The sequence below is a fragment of the Oncorhynchus kisutch genome, unplaced genomic scaffold (genome assembly GCF_002021735.2).
Source record: "Oncorhynchus kisutch isolate 150728-3 unplaced genomic scaffold, Okis_V2 scaffold4004, whole genome shotgun sequence".
NCBI lineage: Eukaryota > Metazoa > Chordata > Actinopteri > Salmoniformes > Salmonidae > Oncorhynchus > Oncorhynchus kisutch.
In genome coordinates, this window is record NW_022265949.1 from 134,723 (window position 1) to 157,531 (window position 22,809).

The 22,809-nt window shown below is 41.1% G+C and overlaps 2 protein-coding genes and 1 long non-coding RNA gene across 8 annotated transcripts in view; 2 read left to right on the top strand and 1 right to left on the bottom strand.

Moving 5' to 3' along the window:
- Positions 1-22,809, top strand: part of LOC109885217 (sialoadhesin) — a 159,478-nt gene that overhangs the window by 77,349 nt on the left and 59,320 nt on the right. The gene's annotated exons all lie outside the window — the stretch shown is intronic.
- LOC116373014 (B-cell receptor CD22-like) lies at positions 3,412-11,830 on the top strand. The gene is made up of 10 exons (XM_031821649.1): positions 3,412-5,356; positions 5,916-6,233; positions 6,351-6,560; positions 6,742-7,065; positions 7,160-7,414; positions 7,706-7,969; positions 8,201-8,291; positions 8,454-8,508; positions 8,603-8,838; positions 11,599-11,830. Exons 1-10 carry the CDS (start codon positions 5,302-5,304, stop codon positions 11,678-11,680), a joined length of 1,890 nt encoding a protein of 629 aa, XP_031677509.1. The 5' UTR covers positions 3,412-5,301; the 3' UTR covers positions 11,681-11,830.
- Positions 5,451-11,062, bottom strand: LOC116373016 (uncharacterized). The gene is made up of 3 exons (XR_004209475.1): positions 10,652-11,062; positions 7,663-9,375; positions 5,451-7,259 (listed from the first exon to the last, which is right to left on the bottom strand). It is a non-coding gene; the product is annotated as an uncharacterized LOC116373016 (long non-coding RNA).

Genomic DNA, 22,809 nt, shown 5'->3' on the forward strand with positions numbered 1-22,809 from the left:
TATACAGACTGCACTACCAGACCCCGCCGCAAAGGGCATAGTACATACAGACTGCACTACCAGACCCCACCACAGGGGCATAGTATATACAGACTGCACAACCAGACCCCACCACAGAGGCATAGTATACACAGACTGCACAACCAGACCCCACCACAGAGGCATAGTACATACAGACTGCACTACCAGACCCCACCACAGGGGCATAGTATATACATACTGCACTACCAGACCCCACCACAGGGGCATAGTATACACAGACTGCACTACCAGACCCCACCACAAGGAGCATAGCCACTATTACAGGAGTTTGATTTCTGATTTAATCAAGACACTTCAACAATAAAGAAATACATGCTGTACATCTAACATTGATTTACTGTGAGGTTTAGCTACAATGTTTCCTGATGGAGGACCTCTCCTCCCCTCATGACTCCAGTGGTGGACCTCTCCTCCCCTCAGGACTCCAGTGGTGGACCTCTCCTCCCCTCAGGACTCCAGAGGTGGACCTCTCCTCCCCCCAGGACTCCAGAGGTGGACCTCTCCTCCCCTCAGGACTCCAGAGGTGGACCTCTCCTCCCCTCAGGACTCCAGAGGTGGACCTCTCCTCCCCTCAGGATTCCAGTGGTGGATCTCTCCTCCCCTCAGGACTCTAGTGATGGACCTCTCCTCCCCTCAGGATTCCAGTGGTGGACCTCTCCTCCCCTCAGGATTCCAGTGGTGGTCCTCTCCTCCCCTCATGATTCCAGTGGTGGACCTCTCCTCCCATCAGATTTCCAGTGGTGGACCTCTCCTCCCCTCTGGATTCCAATGATTGACCTCTCCTCCCCTTATGACTCCAGTGGTGGACCTCACCTCCCCTCAGGACTCCAGTGATGGACCTCTCCTCCCCTCAGGACTCCAGTGATGGACCTCTCCTCCCCTCAGGATTCCAGTGATGGACCTCTCCTCCCCTAATGACTCCAGTGATTGACCTCTCCTCTCCTCAGGACTCCAGTGGGTGAGTATGTTTATTTCTGGTTATTCGACAGTATACATTTCTACAGTTATAGGTTCTATAGGCTGTCTCATATAGCACCCTGTTCCTACATTCCTTGTATTTTGACTGTGGTCACCTCCATCCCTTCCTCTCCTCCTTCTACATTCTGTACTGTAGGTGAGGGGAGATATAATTAGAATGTAGAACTCTGATACTCTCTATGTTCTGTACTGTAGGTGAGGGGAGATAGAATTAGAATGTAGAACTCTGATACTCTCTATGTTCTGTACTGTAGGTGTGGGGAGATAGAGAGTATCAAAGTTCTACATTCTAATTCTATGTTCTCTACTGTAAATGTAAATCTCCCTCGGCCTGAACTGTGAAACATGGAAATGAAATCATCATTAGAAGTTGAAGGGATCTTTGCCCAGTGAACCGCCTCTATGATGACCATGTTGTAGACACTAAGGGGGATGACATCTGTTGTTATCATGTGTTTTACTGTGTATGTATGGTCATGTGACTGGACATGTGACCCATTGTGATGTCATTGTGAGTCTCAGTGCCAGCCTGATGCCATAGGGTGCCTAGTAATTGCCCCTACAGGGGATAAATACATTTTATTTTTGAATTGAATTACAGTTGAATATGGGGCATGTTCCAGGCAGACTATATTGCAGTCACCTGCCTGCTCTCACAAACATTAGTTCTTCTCCTTTTTTACCTAAAGGGGTACTGTAATTCAAAATCAAATAGCTAAATGATCCATGGTATGACCACCTTAAAACAATTCCATATGTCAACTAGTAGAATAACCCTCCCGTCCCCGTCCACTGACGGCTCAGACTTCTAGATATTCAGAATCCCAGTGTCAGAGGGAGTCCAGTGCCTAAACACACAAATCAAATTGTATTTGAAACATGCGCCGAATACAACAGGTAGACCTTACTGTCAAATGGTTATTAAATGGTTATTAAGCAACAATGCAATTTTTTTATGTAAGGTAATATTCAACATTTTTTATTATAAAAATTGTAAATAAAACTAAAACTAAATCACAATAAAATAACAATAACGAAGCAGCAATAAACAATTTCATGAAATATTATTCAATGTAAAAAAAACTAAACACGCATCACTTAGACACAATAAGACTCAATAATCCCAGACAGAAAGACAGACTGAGTTATATGGATGTCAGGGTTCACTTTGGGTCCGTTGTTCTGAAGATCAGTGAGCTGATGACATCTCTTTCACACAAGCACACAGTGGACATTCAGAGCAGCTTGCCTTGGCCTTGGCATAATGACAGCTCACTGTTGTTGATAGCTAAAAGTAGGCTCACTAACTAGGTCACTAGTTAACTATGGGGTTTTGCTGTAATTCAGCGGCAGCGCATCATATTGTTCACATTTCAGTCCATTCAGAGTAGCTGTGTGATGCAGAGAAATGCTAGTTTATTTAGGAAAAATCTTCATGTAGCTAACAAGCTAGCTGAGCTCACTTGTTCGCTCAATTCAAATGTCAGTTCAACATAAGTCCCAATATCACAGTATTTTTATGTGCGCTCCTGGTTAATTCTCTATACATTTTACATTTTCAAATGTTATTTTTACCTTCTATTTTGTATATTTTCATCAGACTAGTAGGGACATATGAAGCCTGGAGGCTGCAGTAATGTTGAGATGTCAGTAGGGAGAGCTCTAGTCTAGAACACTGGAACCAAAGATACTCCCCTTTCATCTGTTCTGGAACCTTCAGTACCAGCTGATGAGGAGTGATGGGAATGGGTCACATGTTGTCTCTTGTAAAACATGTAGGTCCACTCCTCATATAAAGAAATGCAACTACAGTATTCTGACTTTAGACCATTTTCTATTTAGATACAGTAACATCCCTTATGTGACATGTTGTTGCTGCATGTTAATGCCCTGACTAGGCTACTTTAAAATGTGTCAACCACAGAACTCACACTTAGGCTATGTCTGCTTCTACTAACACTTACAGTAGACTACTTCTTGTTTCCACGCAGTGACAGTAAGTTGACTAACTGTTCAAGACCTCTTCCCTTCACTTCACTCTGTAAGTACACTTTTGCGCTTTTAACGGACCTCTGAGACTATCACAGTGCAGGTGCATTTATACTGAGACTTGATTAAACACAGGTGGATTGTATTTATCATCATTAGTCATTTAGGTCAACATTGGATCATTCAGAGATCCTCACTGAACTTCTGGAGAGAGTTTGCTGCACTGAAAGTAAAGGGGCTGAACAATTTTGCACGCCCCATTTTTCAGTTTTTGATTTGTTAAAAAAGTTTGAAATATCCAATAAATGTCATTCCACTTCATGATTGTGTCCCACTTGTTGTTGATTCTTCACAAAAAAATACAGTTTATATCTTTATGTTTGAAGCCTGAAATGTGGCAAAAGGTCGCAAAGTTCAAGGGGGCCGAATACTTTCGCAAGGCACTGTATATGGATATCAGGCTACATTAGAATATACAGTATATGGACAGCAGCAGTCAACATAGATAACAGGCTACAATACAGCAGACTATGGTGATGATGATAGTGATGTCTCTGCTAACTAATGCTACTACCAGTACTGTACACAAGGGTCTACAGTGTAACATAATACGATAGTGGTGTGTTGTAATACTGCAGACATAAGTGTTTGTGTGATTAAATGTGACTTTGTCAAGTAGTCAGTGTTGTGTTTCACCATTCTATCCAATGTATTGTCAGTTTGGAATGTTGTTATTAGCCAAACAATATTAAGGTCATTATTATTGGGATGGTGCAGTAATGTTGAGATGCCAGTAGGAGGAGCTCTAGTCTAGAACACTGGAACCTTCAGTACCACTTTGATGCAGATAATGAGGAGAGTAAATCGAATGGGTTTGTAGAATAGAATGAATGACATCATGGAACTGACCAAATGTAAATGGAACTTTGACCTGTTCCATGTAGAACTCAGAGGGTCAAGGCAACACATTCTAATATATTATAAACATTCCATATAGAATAGTCAACATATTGTTAACATGGTTCTGTATTTATATAAAAGCGGAAATGGGTGACATTTTGTCCATTATAGAAATGTAGGACCCATTTTAATACAGTAACCTCCCTTCTCTGACATGATGTTCTGGTCGTCATGCATGTTAATGTCTTAAAGAGGAAGAAAGGACTGTGTCATCTACTTTAAATATGTATCAACCACAGAACTGACACTTACTAGCAGTTGCCACACACTATCAGTCAGTTGACTCACTGTACAAGACTCTCCCCTTCACTTCACTCTGTAAGTACTCTTGACAATGTCTTGAAATATAGTTTTGGGTTATTTGTTTTTAGTCATAAGTCATATACTTGAGGGTAATGTATAATTGTACTTGTTGTTATGTTTTGAGCTGTGTTCTGGTTGTTACATCAGGGTCAGTATTCATAAAGTGTGTCAGTGTAGGAGTGTTGATCTACATAGAGATGAGATAATTAACCAGGGTAAAAAAAGACATTCAAACCAATATTTAAACACTGCAGTGTGTGTGTACGTGTCCGCCCCCATGGGTGTGAATTACACAGTGGATTTATCTGAGGGCCCTTTAGGACCAGACTGATAGGGAGTAGGGTTGACATCTATACTGTGTAGGATGTGTGTTTTAACTTTTCTACATCCATAACAACCAGCTCTCTAGACTTTGATACAGACTCCATGGGCCTTATGGGCCTTTACTACAGATAGTGTCTGTATTTGTGTGTGTGTGTGTGTGTGTGTGTGTGTGTCAGTCGCTGTTTAGCCTCACAGCTTGAGGATAGTAGTTATCATTGAACCTGGTGGTCATTCTTTAGGCTGCTGTACAGCTTGATAGACCGTAGAGGATTGAACATTTATCCTCCCATATTTGGGGTTCTGAGAATAAAACAGCTTCAGAATAATCAATATAGAAATGTGTGTTTACAGTAATACTGTTGATGTTGAATAAGTTATTGTTGTTGTTTATAATGATGATGATGACAATTGTATATATTAGGAATTTATTTTTGCATCATGCCAGTTTAAGTAGATAGACGTAGACAGACATGCAACACATCACACACATTACATACATAGTGCAATAGACTTACAGACAGACAGTATTCACATAGACAACCATATAGCACAATACAACACAACACAATATGAGCCTGGTTCATTTTCAGTAATGAGGCCCTGTACTCCATTTACAGTTTATACTTCAATGTATCAGGTGGAGTTATTCACCAGCTATAGAGTTGTTGTTTATGTTTCTAAGACTGCAGGGTGGGAGATGCAACAATGGCCTTGAGAACAGCAGGTAGTGTGTTGGTGGTCTTTCTCTGGTCTGTAGCAGGTATGGTCTCATTCATAATGTTCTAGTTTCCCTGTTTATCAATCTACAGACATTTCTAAAAGGAAAATAATCATAATGTTATTCTGGTGTTTTCTGTTAGGTGTCTCCACTTCCCTTTAACTAGTCATATTTCACTCCTCACTGAGTGATGCTTTTCTGTGGTTTCCATTCACACTTCTGCACATCAGCAGCAGTAGCAGAATAAGAAGGTTGTCAACCACCAGCAGGGTTGGGGTCAATTCCATCTCAATTCAGGAAGTAGACTGAAATGCCAATTCCAATTATTTTCAAATCTTTTCAATTAGGAACATTTAGAAAATGTGGAATTGTAATTTGGTTAACTTTCTGAATTGACTGGAATGCTTTTTACTTCCATGATGTATATTGAAATGAATACTAGGATGATATAAGGGAATGTACATTTGAGTAGATGGGTCCTACAGTATCCTGCACATGTTTACATGCATTTGGATGTAATATTGTAATGTCTGTTTTTTTATAGTCTTGACGTCACAAATGAAGTTCTCTCAAGGTTGAATCCTGTGACACTGTGTTTCAGGTGTTCTGGGACAAAATACTGTGAAGAGTGTCTGTGCCTTAAAGGGGTCATCAGTGGACATGCGCTGTCCTGTTCCCAGTGTGACCCAAGTCACAGAGATAGTCTGGTATAACACACGGTTGAATGATAAGCCTTTTGATCTGAGATGGGACCCTAAGTTTGATGGTCGTGTGGACTACCGTGGAACTACAGAGAAGGACTGCATCCTGAGAATCACAGACCTGAGACAGAGTGACATAGCAACATATCACTTCAGATATAAAACAAACCAGTATTCAGGATGGAAATATTCATATGGATTCACTCTCAGTCTCACAGGTACTGTATAAATATTACAGTACAAGTCAAGTTATTTATTACATGTTCTATGAGACCAGTGAAATGGTGGTGACTGACAGACTTCCTCCATTATTGTTTCATAACCTCTCCCTTCAGATCTAAAGGTGGAGAGGATATATGACAACACACTGACCTGTAGCACCACCTGTACTCTGACTGACAACCCCACCTACATCTGGTACAAGAACAGACAACATCTAGATGAGAGCACCTCCCCCCAGTACAGAGACCCAGTCTCCAGTAACTATGACGATAGTTTCTCCTGTGCTGTAAAAGGCCATGAGGATCTCCCCTCTCCTGCAGTGTGTAAGTGGGGAAAAAGTGTTGATTCAAACACAGTGTTTCACTCTAGCAATACCAACAGCTCAAATGGTTGTGATTCATACTGAAATGACTTGAAATGAACAGTTTACTTCTTTACTTTGCACCAAAAGAAACAAGACATGAAAAGTTAAAACTATTAACAGAGAGCCTCTTTATGTTTCAGGTGTTCAGGGTCACAACCACTGGTGGGTGACTTACACCAAGAGGAGAATCTGTGTCTTGAAGGGGTCTTCAGTGAACATATCCTGCTCTTACACTCATCCCACTTGTTATATAGAACAAGGTTCATTCTGGTTTACACAGAAACACCCTGTAGATGTCAGGTCATATCCAGAGTCTGCAGGTCGTGTGGAGTACAATAGGAACCACCACACCATGACAATAACAGACCTGACAGAGAAGGACTCGGCTGAATACAAATTCAGATTAATAACAACAAATAAGGGGAGATTTTCTGGTCTTCCTGGTGTGATGTTGACTGTCACAGGTAATACTTCACCTACAGTTGTTACTGTAATAGGACAAGTCTAATCACATGACAAGCCTGTCTGGAGTCAAATATGACTGATGTTTCCTCTTAGATATCCTGTTGGAGATGGATCCTACGTCTGTGTCAGAGGAGGAGAGCGTCACACTGAGATGTAGAACCCAATGTACAGTCGGTCTCAACCCCACCTACATCTGGTACAAGAACGGACAAAGTCTGACCAACCCAATCACCAGTTATAACAGCCTGATCCTAGACCCAGTCAGCAGTGAGGATGCAGGGAACTACTCCTGTGCTGTAGAAGGCTTTGAGAGAATCCTCTCTCAAGAAGAGACTCTCACTGTCAGATGTGAGTACATGGGGTGTTGATATATCTACAGTGAAAGTCATTGATATCATCTCTGCAATACATGGTTCTACATGTCAGTGTAATATACTAATCTATACTAATTTACATCATCTCTGTAATACATGGTTCTACATGTCAGTGTAATATACTAATCTCTACTAATTTACATCATCTCTCTAATACATGGTTCTTCATGTCAGTGTAATATACTAATCTATACTAATTTACATCATCTCTTGCTTACTTACATGGTATATGAGTTCTTATTTGTTCTGTCATCTTCAACACCAGATGGCCCAAGGAACACCTCAGTGTCAGTCAGTCCCTCTGGTGAAATAGTGGAGGGCGGTTCAGTGACTCTGACCTGCAGCAGTGATGCCAACCCACCTGTGGACAAATACACCTGGTACAAGAAGAACGTAACCTCGCCAAAAGCATCAGGACAGAGTTACAGCATCACTAACATCATCTCTGAGGACAGAGGAGAATATTACTGTGAGGCCCAGAATGGAAGAGGATCTATGAACTCTACAACTCTGATGATCATTGTAGCAGGTAAAGTTACATCTTCAATACTTCAATACAAATTGACAGGTTTCAAGCTGATCTTAATCATTGTGTTTTGACTGATTACACTTTGGTTTATAATTATGTTTCGGCTTATGATGTCACAAGTTTTATAAGATCCCAAAGTATTAACACGTAATGTGTTGATATTCTATAATGTGTTAGATTTTAGATTATAAGAACATGCCATGTACTCATGTCATCCATATTTTATTATAGGGAAACAAACCTCAGTTCTGACTGCAGCTGTAGGAATCATAGTGGTTGTTCTGGTTCTCATCCTCTGTCTCTCTGGACTCATGTGGTTCAGGTGAGTGATATTGCATATATTTTTATATAATTTCACTTTAGTCATTGTACATTTGAATTTGTTCTTAACTGACTTGCCTAGTTAAATAAAAATAAATAAAAGTAACTTAATTTATTAATTGATTGATTGATATCTTCATACATTCATTCTTGTTCAAAACAGGAAGAAGAACTCCACATCCACCTCCAACACAAGAGACACAGCAGATGATGGACAGGTGAGTCTGTTGGAATCAGAAGGTGACTGTGATGACTGTGTATTCTTTGTGGAACTTTCCACTCCTCATGTTGTCTGTTCTTTCTTTCCATCAGGGAGACTCTAGTCCAGTGTATGACAACATCTCAAACATGGACATGACCCCTACTGCAGCACAGACAGAGTCCACATACGACCAGGATGATGTTCACTACTCCAGCGTCCACTTCTCTCGCTCCAAAAACCAGGAAGTGCCTCTGTACTCCACCGTCCAGCTGCATCAACCACAGAAACAGGACCAAGATGTCCAATACGCTGCTGTGAAATTCAACCTCCCCAGTTCTGCCACCCAGTGAGCATATTCTGCCATTACAGCAACAGAGTCAATACTAGAACATTGGGAACACACAGCATTAAAGGAGAAGTTTGCTTGTTTACAACCAAATCTGGATGGGGGGGAGGGGTGGGGTGTGGAAAGTTGAATCTCATTTACTGCATTTCTACACAACTAAAACACTTTTAAATGGTATTTGGAAAACAGAAAAAAACAAGCAAAAATGACCCCAGCCGTTATCACCTTGGCTGCTGAGGGTTATTTCACCTCAGTCCATTATCACCTTGGCTGCTGAGGGTTATTTCACCTGTCCATTATCACCTTGGCTGCTGAGGGTTATTTCACCTCAGTCCATTATCACCTTGGCTGCTGAGGGTTATTTCACCTCAGTCCGTTATCACCTTGGCAGCTGAGGGTTATTTCACCTCAGTCCATTATCACCTTGGCTGCTGATGGTTTTCTCACCTCAGTCCATTATCACCTTGGCTGCTGATGGTTTTCTCACCTCAGTCCATTATCACCTTGGCTGCTGTAGATTAATTCACCTCAGTCCATCTACAAACACATAACCTATTAGCTATTCAGTTGTAATGTTATACACCTGAAAGGGAGGAAATATGGTAAATGATTCACACTGACACACTAATCAGAGAAGAAACAAAGACATATGACATTTCAAGCACTGTATTGTTTGCATGTTGATAGTATTATAATGTAGAACTATAGGGAAGATCCCTGTGGAGGTGTTCATATTGAAACATGTTTGGTTGATTTGATTAGTACAGATTTTCTCAAGGGACCCCACATGGGGCCCCGACCCCAAGTTTGGGAACCACTGTAAAAACCTCTCTCTCTGCTTGCTTCCTCTCTCTCTTGGTCTCCTCTACTTCTACCTGCATTGCAGCCTGCCTCAGCCTCTCCACTGAGCCCCACATCACTGTCTCTCTCAGTAGCCTATTCTCTGTAAAGGACTTATGGTTTGCTCCTGCTGAGGTTGGCTCCTTTTAACGAAAGCGTCTTACTTCATCCTTCTAGCTGGCTAACATGCTGACTAGACCGGACACGTCGTGTGTGCGAGCGTCACAAAATACATTTAGAAATCCATGTTATTAAATTATAGCACCCACACTGCTCCCATTAGCCAAGGAGCGTCTGCCATGCCAAGGGCTAAAATAGAAGTCCTTTCTATTTCTGACGCAGAACGCGCTGAAAGTCCTGCCTCTCACATCTCCTCATTGGTTTATAGAAGCAGGTACCCACATGCCATCTCATTGGTTATACCCACGTGGGTGATTGAAAGACTAACTGTTTTGCCGGTCGTCATGGTAATACTATGAAAGTTTAGATGCAATCACCATTTAAGTTCAAAGATGAAAAACCCTGGAAGGAGGAGAGATGACTAGAAACGATTCAGTTGGCCGTTTATGTGTGGATTAATTGTCGGAGTAAATGACCTTGTGCATTTCAGGTAAAATAACAACACAATGTTTATATCCCAGGACAAATTAGCTAGCAACAGCAAGCTAGCTAAATAGGACAATTTAGCTAGCAAGTGCAAGCTAACTAGCTAAATTGCCATCCATTTTTAATGCTTTTCGACCTGTCCCCAAATTAATGTCATTTGTTCAGAGTTTGTTTTGATATTTTAACCTGCGTGTCGTGATCACGTTTGGTGTGGGGGGGCAAAATAAATGTATGCACGATAGCGCAAAGCTGGTTTGGGTTCCGTGTAAGTAATATTAACCAGACCCCTTCAATGTTACTGCAATAGAAATGTCAGCTGGCAGCTATGCCCCCGACCTAACTGACATGTCTATGAGGGTCTACTTACCAGTTTGTGCACTCATTCTCCGAGAGTGATGTTTTTGTTTGGTGGATGTCTGTAGAAGCGACCGGAGTTGAGAGATAGACAAAAGAAAATGCCTTTTGTTCGGCATCTCGCCATCAGATTGTCAGCAGAGCTATCTGCTAGTTGGGGTATTTAGTTTCAAGTCGCCCTCGGCCTGTTCAGCGAGAAGGGGAATTAGCCGTTTGAGAGAATGGTGAATGTGCTGCTGAAAAGCAAATCAGGGAGGAAGATCCAGGGGAAGCAGGCAAACATAACCAACGAACCACAGTTAATGATTCCTCTCGTTCACAAAGAGGCAGGAGCGATTAGTCAGATCAAGAAAATAAGCTTTGAACAACACTGGGAGCAATATTTAGATGTTCATTTCTTAATTTAAATTGATTCATAATTAATTTTCTTTATTGTGTAGAGTATATGTATTAGGCTATTATTATTTTCAAAACAAACATCCGGTGTCCTCATATGTAGGTACGGCCATGTGCTCATTGGAGGAGTAGACAATGATGATGTCATCAATAATGCATATTCTGCATTAAGGTAATTCATGCCTCAACAACAGAAACAGGACGAGGATCTGCAATAAGCTGCTGTGAAATGTAACCGCCTCACTGCTGCCCCCCTGTGACCATATTCTGCATTAAGGTCATTCATATGCTGCTGCTTATTGTAGGAGATGTCATCAATACGCAAAACAGTTGACCCCTAGTGACTACTAGTGATGTCATTTCCTTAATCTACCAACCCAACAATGGACATCTCAAGACAATTACCATGACATGACTATAATGAGGGAGTGATGAGTTCCAAATGGCACTCTATTCCCTATTTAGTGCACTACTTTTGACCGAGCCCTATAGGCCCTGATCAAACGTAGTGCACTATAAAGGGTATAGGGTTCCTTTGTTTCATTTCTGTTTCTCTCTCCTCAGACCAGCAGCAGCACAAGCAGCTGAGGTGGATGCCTCTGAGATCTACAGTACAGTCAACAAACCCAGAACCAAGAAGACCTGAACACAACAAACCCAGAACCAAGAAGACATGAACACAAAGGCCCAGAACCACAAACCCAGAACCAGGAAGAACTGAACACAACAAACCCAGAAACAAGAAGACATGAACACAACAAACCCAGAACCAGGAAGACCTGAACACAACAAACCCAGAACCAAGAAGACCTGAACAGAACAAACCCAGAACCAGGAAGACCTGAACACAACAAACCCAGAACCAAGAAGACATGAACACAACAAACCCAGAACCAAGAAGACATGAACACAACAAACCCAGAACCAAGAAGACCTGAACAGAACAAACCCAGAACCAAGAAGACATGAACACAACAAACCCAGAACCAAGAAGACCTGAACAGAACAAACCCAGAAACAAGAAGACCTGAACAGAACAAACCCAGAACCAAGAAGACATGAACAGAACAAACCCAGAAACAAGAAGACCTGAACACAACAAACCCAGAACCAAGAAGACCTGAACAGAACAAACCCAGAACCAAGAAGACCTGAACACAACAAACCCAGAACCAAGAAGACCTGAACAGAACAAACCCAGAAACAAGAAGACCTGAACAGAACAAACCCAGAAACAAGAAGACCTGAACATAACAAACCCAGAACCAGGAAGACCTGAACAGAACAAACCCAGAAACAAGAAGACCTGAACACAACAAACCCAGAACCAGGAAGACCTGAACAGAACAAACCCAGAAACAAGAAGACCTGAACAGAACAAACCCAGAACCAAGAAGACCTGAACACAACAAACCCAGAAACAAGAAGACCTGAACAGAACAAACCCAGAACCAGGAAGACCTGAACAGAACAAACCCAGAAACAAGAAGACCTGAACAGAACAAACCCAGAAACAAGAAGACCTGAACAGAACAAACCCAGAAACAAGAAGACCTGAACACAACAAACCCAGAACCAAGAAGACCTGAACAGAACAAACCCAGAACCAAGAAGACCTGAACACAACAAACCCAGAACCAGGAAGACCTGAACAGAACAAACCCAGAAACAAGAAGACCTGAACAGAACAAACCCAGAACCAAGAAGACCTGAACAGAACAAACCCAGAAACAAGAAGACCTGAACAGAACAAACCCAGAACCAAGAAGACCTGAACAGAACAAACCCAGAAACAAGAAGACCTGAACACAACAAACCCAGAACCAAGAAGACCTGAACAGAACAAACCCAGAACCAAGAAGACCTGAACACAACAAACCCAGAACCAGGAAGACCTGAACAGAACAAACCCAGAACCAAGAAGACCTGAACAGAACAAACCCAGAAACAAGAAGACCTGAACACAACAAACCCAGAACCAGGAAGACCTGAACACAACAAACCCAGAACCAGGAAGACCTGAACACAACAAACCCAGAAACAAGAAGACCTGAACAGAACAAACCCAGAACCAGGAAGACCTGAACAGAACAAACCCAGAACCAGGAAGACCTGAACAGAACAAACCCAGAAACAAGAAGACCTGAACACAACAAACCCAGAACCAGGAAGACCTGAACAGAACAAACCCAGAAACAAGAAGACCTGAACAGAACAAACCCAGAAACAAGAAGACCTGAACAGAACAAACCCAGAACCAGGAAGACCTGAACAGAACAAACCCAGAACCAGGAAGACCTGAACACAACAAACCCAGAACCAGGAAGACCTGAACACAACAAACCCAGAACCAGGAAGACCTGAACAGAACAAACCCAGAACCAGGAAGACCTGAACACAACAAACCCAGAACCAGGAAGACCTGAACACAACAAACCCAGAACCAGGAAGACCTGAACACAACAAACCCAGAAACAAGAAGACCTGAACAGAACAAACCCAGAACCAGGAAGACCTGAACAGAACAAACCCAGAACCAGGAAGACCTGAACACAACAAACCCAGAACCAGGAAGACCTGAACAGAACAAACCCAGAACCAGGAAGACCTGAACACAACAAACCCAGAACCAGGAAGACCTGAACACAACAAACCCAGAACCAGGAAGACCTGAACACAACAAACCCAGAACCAGGAAGACCTGAACAGAACAAGTTTGACAAAAACCTTGTATAAATATAAATAAACCCTTGTATCGGGGGTTTGTGGTATGTGGCCAATATACCAGGGCTAAGGGCTGTATCCAAGTACTCAGTGTTGCGTTGTGCATAAGAACAGCTCTTAGCCATGGTATATTGGCCATATACCACACCTCCTCAGGCCTTATTGCTTAAGTTTATAATAGCAATAACAAACTTCAGGGGTTTGTGGTATATGGACAATATACTGTACCACGGCTAAGGGCTGTTCTTGAGTGAACATGCCGTGGTATATTGACCATATACTGCAATCCCCTGAGGTACCTTATTGCTATTATAAACCGGTTACCAACATAAATTGAACAGTAAACAAGTATGTTTGCATCATACCCGTGGTATATTGTCTGATATACAGTATACACTTCTGAAATGCTGTTTCAGCCAATCAGCATCTAGGACCCAAACCACCCAGTTTATAATAGTATGTAATAATATTTTCCATCCAGCAGACACTTTTATCCAAATTCACTCAGTCATTACAGTCATGTTCAAATACATGTATCGTATGTGTAGTCCCAGCAGTGTCACGCTCGTTGAAATGGACGGACCAAGGCACAGTGTGAGTTGGGTTCCACATATTTATTTGCAGTGAAACTTCAACCAAAAACAAGAAACATACAACGACCGTGAACTACGTGGTGCTGAATGCCCTCACACAAAACAATATCCCACAAAGCAGGTGGAAACAGGGAACCCTTAAGTATGATCCCCAATTAGAGACAACGAACATCAGCTGCCTCTAATTTGGAATCATACTAAGAGCACCAACATATAAATGAAAAGACTAGAACCCCCCCCCCTAGTCACGCCCTGACCTACAACACCACAGAGAACCAAGGGCTCTCTATGGTCAGGGCGTGACAAGCAGGAATTGAACCCATGCACCATGCTGTACAAACTGGGCCACACAGAACTACTCTATTCACACTTAGAGTAGCAGTTCGGATCTAGGGTCAGTTTAGCCTTTTAAACTATGATGATTAAGTAGGACCTTAACATTTAAAAAAAAATTGGAAACATTTCTGATTACAGTATCTTTTTCCCAAAATGTTGTATTTCTGAAGTAAACAACCTCAAGGTCCAGTTGTATTTAATAGAACTATATATGTTTGCATGTTATATTTCTGAAACAATCATCAGCCTTGTGAGACTATATGCTGTATGAAGCTTAGAACCAGAAAGTCATATCTGCTTCTATTATATTGTATTACTTCACATGGTACTATTAGATGATACACGTAGTATAAGTTTGGTATATTATTTTGTTTTTATGTCCAGGAAAGAGTTCTGCTTGATGCAAGGTTTCTTATCGCTTTTATCTAATGTAGTTTTTTTTAAGCTAGTGTGTGAAGTGTGACATTAATGAATAAACTTCATCGTCATTGTTTTCACCTTGTTATAACATCATCTTCAATGGAGACTAAATGGAAAGCTTTCAAAATCACACCTCTTCTACTGTACAGTACATACAGTAACTACAAATAAGAAATGTACATTGGTTTGGAGAGCAATAGTGGTTAATTCACCTTCATCACCATCATCATGAATGCACAAAATATACAGACACTTTCAGAAGGAGCAATAGGTGGCAGGTATCCTAGTGGTTAGAGCATTGGACAAGTAACCGAGAGGTTGAAAGATCGAATCCCTGAGCTGACGTTCTACTCCTGACAAGGCAGTTAACCCACTGTTCCTAGGCTGTCAATGAAAATAAGAATTTGTTCTAAACTGAAATGCCTAGTTAAATAAAGGTTAAAAAATATATATCCGGCACCAAGACACACAACCAGTTACATTAAATATTATTCATTGTCATTTCTAAAACACACAGACACAATATGACATAACATGGATGTTTGGAGTGTGGAGGGTAATTCAGTCAGTGATGGTGTTACATTCCAGAACACTGAGAGATGGAACATTCTGGAATGTTCAGTCATTGATAATAATACATCTCACAGTTAATAAATTCAGACCAAGCAGTGAGATTATTGATGGTTTAAAGACTTTTGTTCTTCGAAGAATAACAGTCCACCATTTTGTCCAACTAGTAGTTAGAGAATATTATACATCATTGTTTAGTGAGAATAAAACACATCATTGTTTAGTGAGAATAAAATACATCATTGTTTAGTGAGAATAAAATACATCATTGTTTAGTGAGAATGGGATGTCATATAGAATGAGTGCTATGGTCTCCAACATGGCGTGGCTCTTGACCCCCTAACTGTTCACTGACCTTCCAAGGTAGGTGTCTCTCTTTGGGGACATAGAGGGTTAGAAGGGAGAATGGAGATCCCATGGAGAGGTACCTTTTATCATACTCATACCCAAATAACGTTTGTTTATTTTATTTCACCTTTATTTTAACATGGAGTACATATTGAGAACTAGGTCTCTTTTTGAAATGTGCCCTGTATAATACACCATACATATACACATTATACACTATATACAGAACCATTCAAAAGTTTGGACACACTTACTCATTCCAGGGTTTTCTTTATTTGTACTAGTTTTACATTGTAGAATAATAGTGAAGACTAACACATATGGAGTCATATAGTAACCAAAAAAGTGTTAAACAAATCAAAATATATTTAATATTTGAGATTCTTCAAAGTAGCCACCCATCAAGCGCTGTGTGTATCAAGAATGGTCCACCACCCAAAGGACAACTGTGGGAAGCATTGGAGTCAACATGGGCCAGCATCCCTGTGGAATGCTTTGGGCACCTTGTAAGTCCATGCCCTGATGAATTGAGGCTGTTCCGAGGGCAAAAGTGGGGTGTGCAACTCATTATTAGGAAGGTGTCCTTAATGTTTTGTACACTCAGTGTATATACACAACATGACCAAAAGTATGTGGACACCTGCTCACAGAACATTTAATTCCAAAATCATGGGCATTAATATGGAGTTTGTCCCCCCTTTGCTGCTATAACAGCCTCCAATCTTCTGGGAAGGATTTCCACTAAATGCTGGAACATTTCTGCAGGGACTTGCTTCCATTCAACCACAACAGCATTAGTGAGATTGGCGGCTGATGTTGAGCGATTAGGCCTGGTGAAGCGTGATTCAGCCCTCCAGACAGCGCGATTCCACCACTCCAACTGACGCTTAACAAGGCCTCCACAGTCTGTAGGGCCGTAGGGAGACTGGGCAGAGGGAGGAGATGGCAGGACTTAGAGAAACGATCCACAACGACCAGTGAGGAGGGGAGATTGGTGATGAAATCGACCGACAGGTGCGACCATGGCCGTTGTGGAACGGGTAAGGGGTGTAGCTTACCTCTGGGCAGGTGCCTAGGAGCCTTACACTGGGTGCACCGAGCAGGAGGAAACATAAACCCTCACGTCATTGGCCAAGGTAGGCCACCAGTACTTCCCACTCAAACAGTGCACCGTCTGACCGATGCCTGGATGACCAGAGGAGGGTGACGTATGGGCCCAGTAGATCAACCGGTCACGGACAGCAGACGGAATGTACAGACGCCCAGCGGGACACTGGAGGGGAGCGGGCTCTGCACGTAAAGCCTGTTCAATGTCCGCGTCCAGATCCCATACTACCGGCGCCGAGGCCAGGAGTATGGGGGTAGGATCCATGGGCCGCTCCTCTGTGTCATACAGCCGGGACAGTGTGTCTGCCTTCACATTCTGGGAACCTGGTCTGTAGGAAAGGGTGAAAACAAAACGGGTAAAAACATGGCCCACCTTGCCTGACGAGGATTCAGTCTCCTCGCTGCACGGATGAACTCCATGGTGCGGTGGTCCGTCCAGATTTGAAAAGGGTGTTTAGCCCCCTCAAGCCAATGTCTGCACGCCTTCAACGCCTTGACAACAGCTAACAACTCCCGGTACCCCACATCATAGTTTCGCTCTGCCGGGCTGAGCTTTCTCGAGAAGAAGGCACAGGGGCGGAGCTTCGGTGGCGTACCCGAGCGCTGAGAGAGCACGGCTCCTATACCAGCCTCAGACTCGTCCACCACAGAACCTGGACTGAAGAGAACCATCACAGAACCTGGACTGAAGAGAACCAAAACAGAACTTGGACTGAAGAGCTACAGCATCAAACCAAAGCTAGGCCTCACACCTTTATTCTCATGCTATCATATTGTTACCATATCCAGAACGTTTTCTGTAGTTTTAGTTCAGTTGTACAGTTGCATTTACTTACTTACTAGATAATTATGTAAATGTATGATGATAAATATATTATGCTTCTGCTCTTTTTCATTTTGCCATTTAGATATTTTTTTATTACATAATGTGCTTTTCTCAGTGACTGATACTGATAACATTGACAACAGCTTTTTAATGTGTAAAGTCTCAGACCAAGTTTATCTTGATGTGTTGAAATGATGTACTTGTATTGCTGTCAGACATTATTGAGCAATGGTATTAATGAGAAGGAATATTAATACCGTAATCACACTTTTTTTACATAAAATTATGAATTTCTACCTACTTTAGATAAAGTATGATTCAGTGTAATTTATGCATCATGTTGTAAATAAGCTCAAAGTTTAAGACAATTCATTCAAAATGTTTTTGTTTTTTTTACATTACAGTTTAGCCTGTCATTCCTAAAAATAAGAAAAAGATTTTAAACATATTCCACAGTTATTATAATATTGTATGACATAATGGCTGTCAAGCATGTAAATGTGGCCGCGTTCGACATTGCAGCCGGCTTTAAAGGCGAGTCCAGACTGACTGACCTACGAGTAATCTAAGGTCATTATTTATCATGCAAGCCGATTTGTAGATCAGTCAGTCAGTCAGAATGTACCCATCACACGTCACAGTTTTGATGCTCTTGAACACAGCGTTGTGTGAATGAGGAAGGAAGCTCTCTCTGAATCAGCATCTTGGTCCCTGACATAGAGTTGGATAGAGGGCAGGGCTTTGCATCTTTTCATGATGGGTTCTGTGACAATATCGGCAGCTCAACTGACGGCTCTCTCTATTTTAAAGTAGTACATTTCTTCTTCTTCAACCTCCATGATTTTAATGACAGTCGATAAACAAACTGAAAGGATGCAAACAATGTTATGCCCAGGCTTAAACAGCCTTTGTAGCTAGTGTGCCTTTTATCCAACTCTATGGTCTTTCACAACTTCAAAGTTGTGTCAACCACAGACCTCATACCTCACAGTCAGTGTCTGTTTCTTCAGACTGACAGATAGTTCATTACAACACCTCTCTCCCCTTCACTCTGTAAGTATGCTTGACAATATCTTAAAATATGTATAATTTATTATTTGTCTATAGCCATGAACCATAATCCTCTGTTATGGGCATGACTTTTGCATGTTCTTGTGAGGATTCTGAGAGCAGTAGACTTTGGTGGAGAGGTTTGCATGTTCTTGTGAGGGTTCTGAGAGTAGTAGACTGTGGTGGAGAGGTTTGCATGTCATTGTGAGGGTTCTGAGAGTAGTAGACTGTGGTGGAGAGGTTTGCATGTTCTTGTGAGGGTTCTGAGAGTAGTAGACTGTGGTGGAGAGGTTTGCATGTTATTGTGAGGGTTCTGAGAGTAGTAGACTGTGGTGGAGAGGTTTGCATGTTCTTGTGAGGGTTCTGAGAGCAGTAGACTGTGGTGGAGAGGTTTGCATGTTATTTTAAGGGCTCAGACAGTGGTAGATTATAGTGGATACTTTTTTTGAACATTTGATTGAGAGATATATCCTGTACATGTTGCTTATACAGTAATATTTTTGCCTGACAAATGTGAGCCTAATAAGGTAAGATTCTCACATACACGTGTCCGTTTGAGAAGAATACATTATAGTGGGGACTTTTTGAAAATGACCTAAAGTAAGAGTGACGGTAAGAGTAAGAGTGATTGAGTGAATGTTTCATAAAAGGTTTAGGAGTAGAATTAAGATGAGACACAGTGATGGTGGGTTGTGTTTAGGAGTAGAATTAACATGAGACACAGTGATGGTGGGTTGTGTTTAGGAGTAGAATTAATATGAGACACAGTGATGGTGGGTTGTGTTTAGGAGTAGAATTAACATGAGACACAGTGATGGTGGGTTGTGTTTAGGAGTAGTATTAACATGAGACACAGTGATGGTGGGTTGTGTTTAGGAGTAGTATTAACATGAGACACAGTGATGGTGGGTTGTGTTTAGGAGTAGTATTAACATGAGACACAGTGATGGTGGGTTGTGTTTAGGAGTAGTATTAACATGAGACACAGTGATGGTGGTTGTGTATAGGAGTAGTATTAACATGAGACACAGTGATGGTGGGTTGTGTTTAGGAGTAGTATTAACATGAGACACAGTGATGGTGGGTTGTGTTTAGGAGTAGTATTAACATGAGACAGTGATGGTGGGTTGTGTTTAGGAGTAGAGTTAACATGAGACACAGTGATGGTGGGTTGTGCTTAGGAGTAGTATTAACATGAGACACAGTGATGGTGGGTTGTGCTTAGGAGTAGAGTTAACATGAGACACTGTGATGGTGGGTTGTGTTTAGGAGTAGTATTAACATGAGACACAGTGATGGTGGGTTGTGCTTAGGAGTAGTATTAACATGAGACACAGTGATAGTGGGATGTGGTTTTGTTGGTATAGATCACACTCAGCATCACATTCCTGTTTTACCTTCCTGTCCTAGATAGACCTATTACAGGCCTCCTGAACCATACGTTCTTTACACAGAGATCCTATTAATTTACTAGTTATTAGTTCTAATATGTAAATGCTTCTTTATATGGACATGATATGCACTTTACAGTATCTGGACAGCACATTACATTAGACTATATAGATAACATGCTACATTAGACAATATGGATAACAGGCTACATTAGACTATATATGGAGAACAGGCTACACTAGACTATATATGGATAACAGGCTACATTAGACTATATATGGATAACATGCTACATTAGACTATATATGGATAACAGGCTACATTAGACTATATATGGATAACATGCTACATTAGACTATATATAGATAACAGGCTACATTAGACTATACATGGATAACAGGCTACATTAGACTATATATGGATAACATGCTACATTAGACTATATATGGATAACAGGCTACATTAGACTATATACATGGATAACAGGCTACATTAGACTATATATGGATAACAGGCTACATTAGACTATATATGGATAACAGGCTACATTAGACTATATATGGATAACATGCTACATTAGACTATATATGGATAACAGGCTACATTAGACTATATAAATGGATAACAGGCTACATTAGACTATATATTGATAACAGGCTACATTAGACTATATATGGATAACATGCTACATTAGACTATATATAGATAACAGGCTACATTAGACTATACATGGATAACAGGCTACATTAGACTACATATGGATAACAGGCTACATTAGACTATATATGGATAACAGGCTACATTAGACTATATATGGATAACAGGCTACATTAGACTATATATGGATAACAGGCTACATTAGACTATATATGGATAACAGGCTATATTAGACTATACAGTATATGTACAGCAGCAGTCAATACAGCAGACTATGGTGATGATCATACTGATGTCTCTGCTTGTTTGTGTTGTTTCACCATTCTATCTGATTCAGGTTGTAATGTTGACATCAGTGTGTTGGTGTAGCCAGTGTTGTTTCACCATTCTATCTGATTCAGGTTGTAATGTTGACATCAGTGTGTTGGTGTAGCCAGTGTTGTTTCACCATTCTATCTGATTCAGGTTGTAATGTTGACATCAGTGTGTTGGTGTAGCCAGTGTTGTTTCACCATTCTATCTGATTCAGGTTGTAATGTTGACATCAGTGTGTTGGTGTAGCCAGTGTTGTTTCACCATTCTATCTGATTCAGGTTGTAATGTTGACATCAGTGTGTTGGTGTAGCCAGTGTTGTTTCACCATTCTATCTGATTCAGGTTGTAATGTTGACATCAGTGTGTTGGTGTAGCCAGTGTTGTTTCACCATTCTATCTGATTCAGGTTGTAATGTTGACATCAGTGTGTTGGTGTAGCCAGTGTTGTTTCACCATTCTATCTGATTCAGGTTGTAATGTTGACATCAGTGTGTTGGTGTAGCCAGTGTTGTTTCACCATTCTATCTGATTCAGGTTGTAATGTTGACATCAGTGTGTTGGTGTAGCCAGTGTTGTTTCACCATTCTATCTGATTCAGGTTGTAATGTTGACATCAGTGTGTTGGTGTAGCCAGTGTTGTTTCACCATTCTATCTGATTCAGGTTGTAATGTTGACATCAGTGTGTTGGTGTAGCCAGTGTTGTTTCACCATTCTATCTGATTCAGGTTGTAATGTTGACATCAGTGTGTTGGTGTAGCCAGTGTTGTTTCACCATTCTATCTGATTCAGGTTGTAATGTTGACATCAGTGTGTTGGTGTAGCCAGTGTTGTTTCACCATTCTATCTGATTCAGGTTGTAATGTTGACATCAGTGTGTTGGTGTAGCCAGTGTTGTTCCACCGTTCTATCTGATTCAGGTTGTAATGTTGACATCAGCACAAGATTATTTCTTCTTTATTATTTTTCTATTGAACATTTATTTAACCAGGAAGGGCTCATTGAGATTTAAAATCTCTTTATCAAGAGTGTCCTGGCCAAGATAGGCAGCACCAAGTCATTACAAAAATGACAGGAAAACAACATGAAAAACTACAAGTCATCTAGTAAATCCCATAGAATTCCAGAGAGAATAACAAAATCAAAAACAGCAAATTATAAACATAGACAGGTCCGGGAATCAGTCTCAAGATCATTCATCAGTGATTTAAAAACATAGACAGGTCCGGGAATCAGTCTCAAGATCATTCATCAGTGATTTAAAAACATAGACAGGTCAGGGAATCAGTCTCAAGATCATTCATCAGTGATTTAAAAACATAGACAGGTCAGGGAATCAGTCTCAAGATCATTCATCAGTGATTTAAAAACATAGACAGGTCAGGGAATCAGTCTCAAGATCATTCATCAGTGATTTAAAAACATAGACAGGTCAGGGA

Excerpts from the sequence above, each read along its gene's own strand:
- LOC116373014 (XM_031821649.1), top strand. The coding sequence starts at position 5,302 with ATGGCCTTGAGAACAGCAGGTAGTGTGTTGGTGGTCTTTCTCTGGTCT. Across the intron at positions 7,066-7,159 it reads TGTGATGTTGACTGTCACAG|ATATCCTGTTGGAGATGGAT; the intron begins GTAATACTTCAC and ends GTTTCCTCTTAG. Across the intron at positions 8,509-8,602 it reads ACACAGCAGATGATGGACAG|GGAGACTCTAGTCCAGTGTA; the intron begins GTGAGTCTGTTG and ends TCTTTCCATCAG.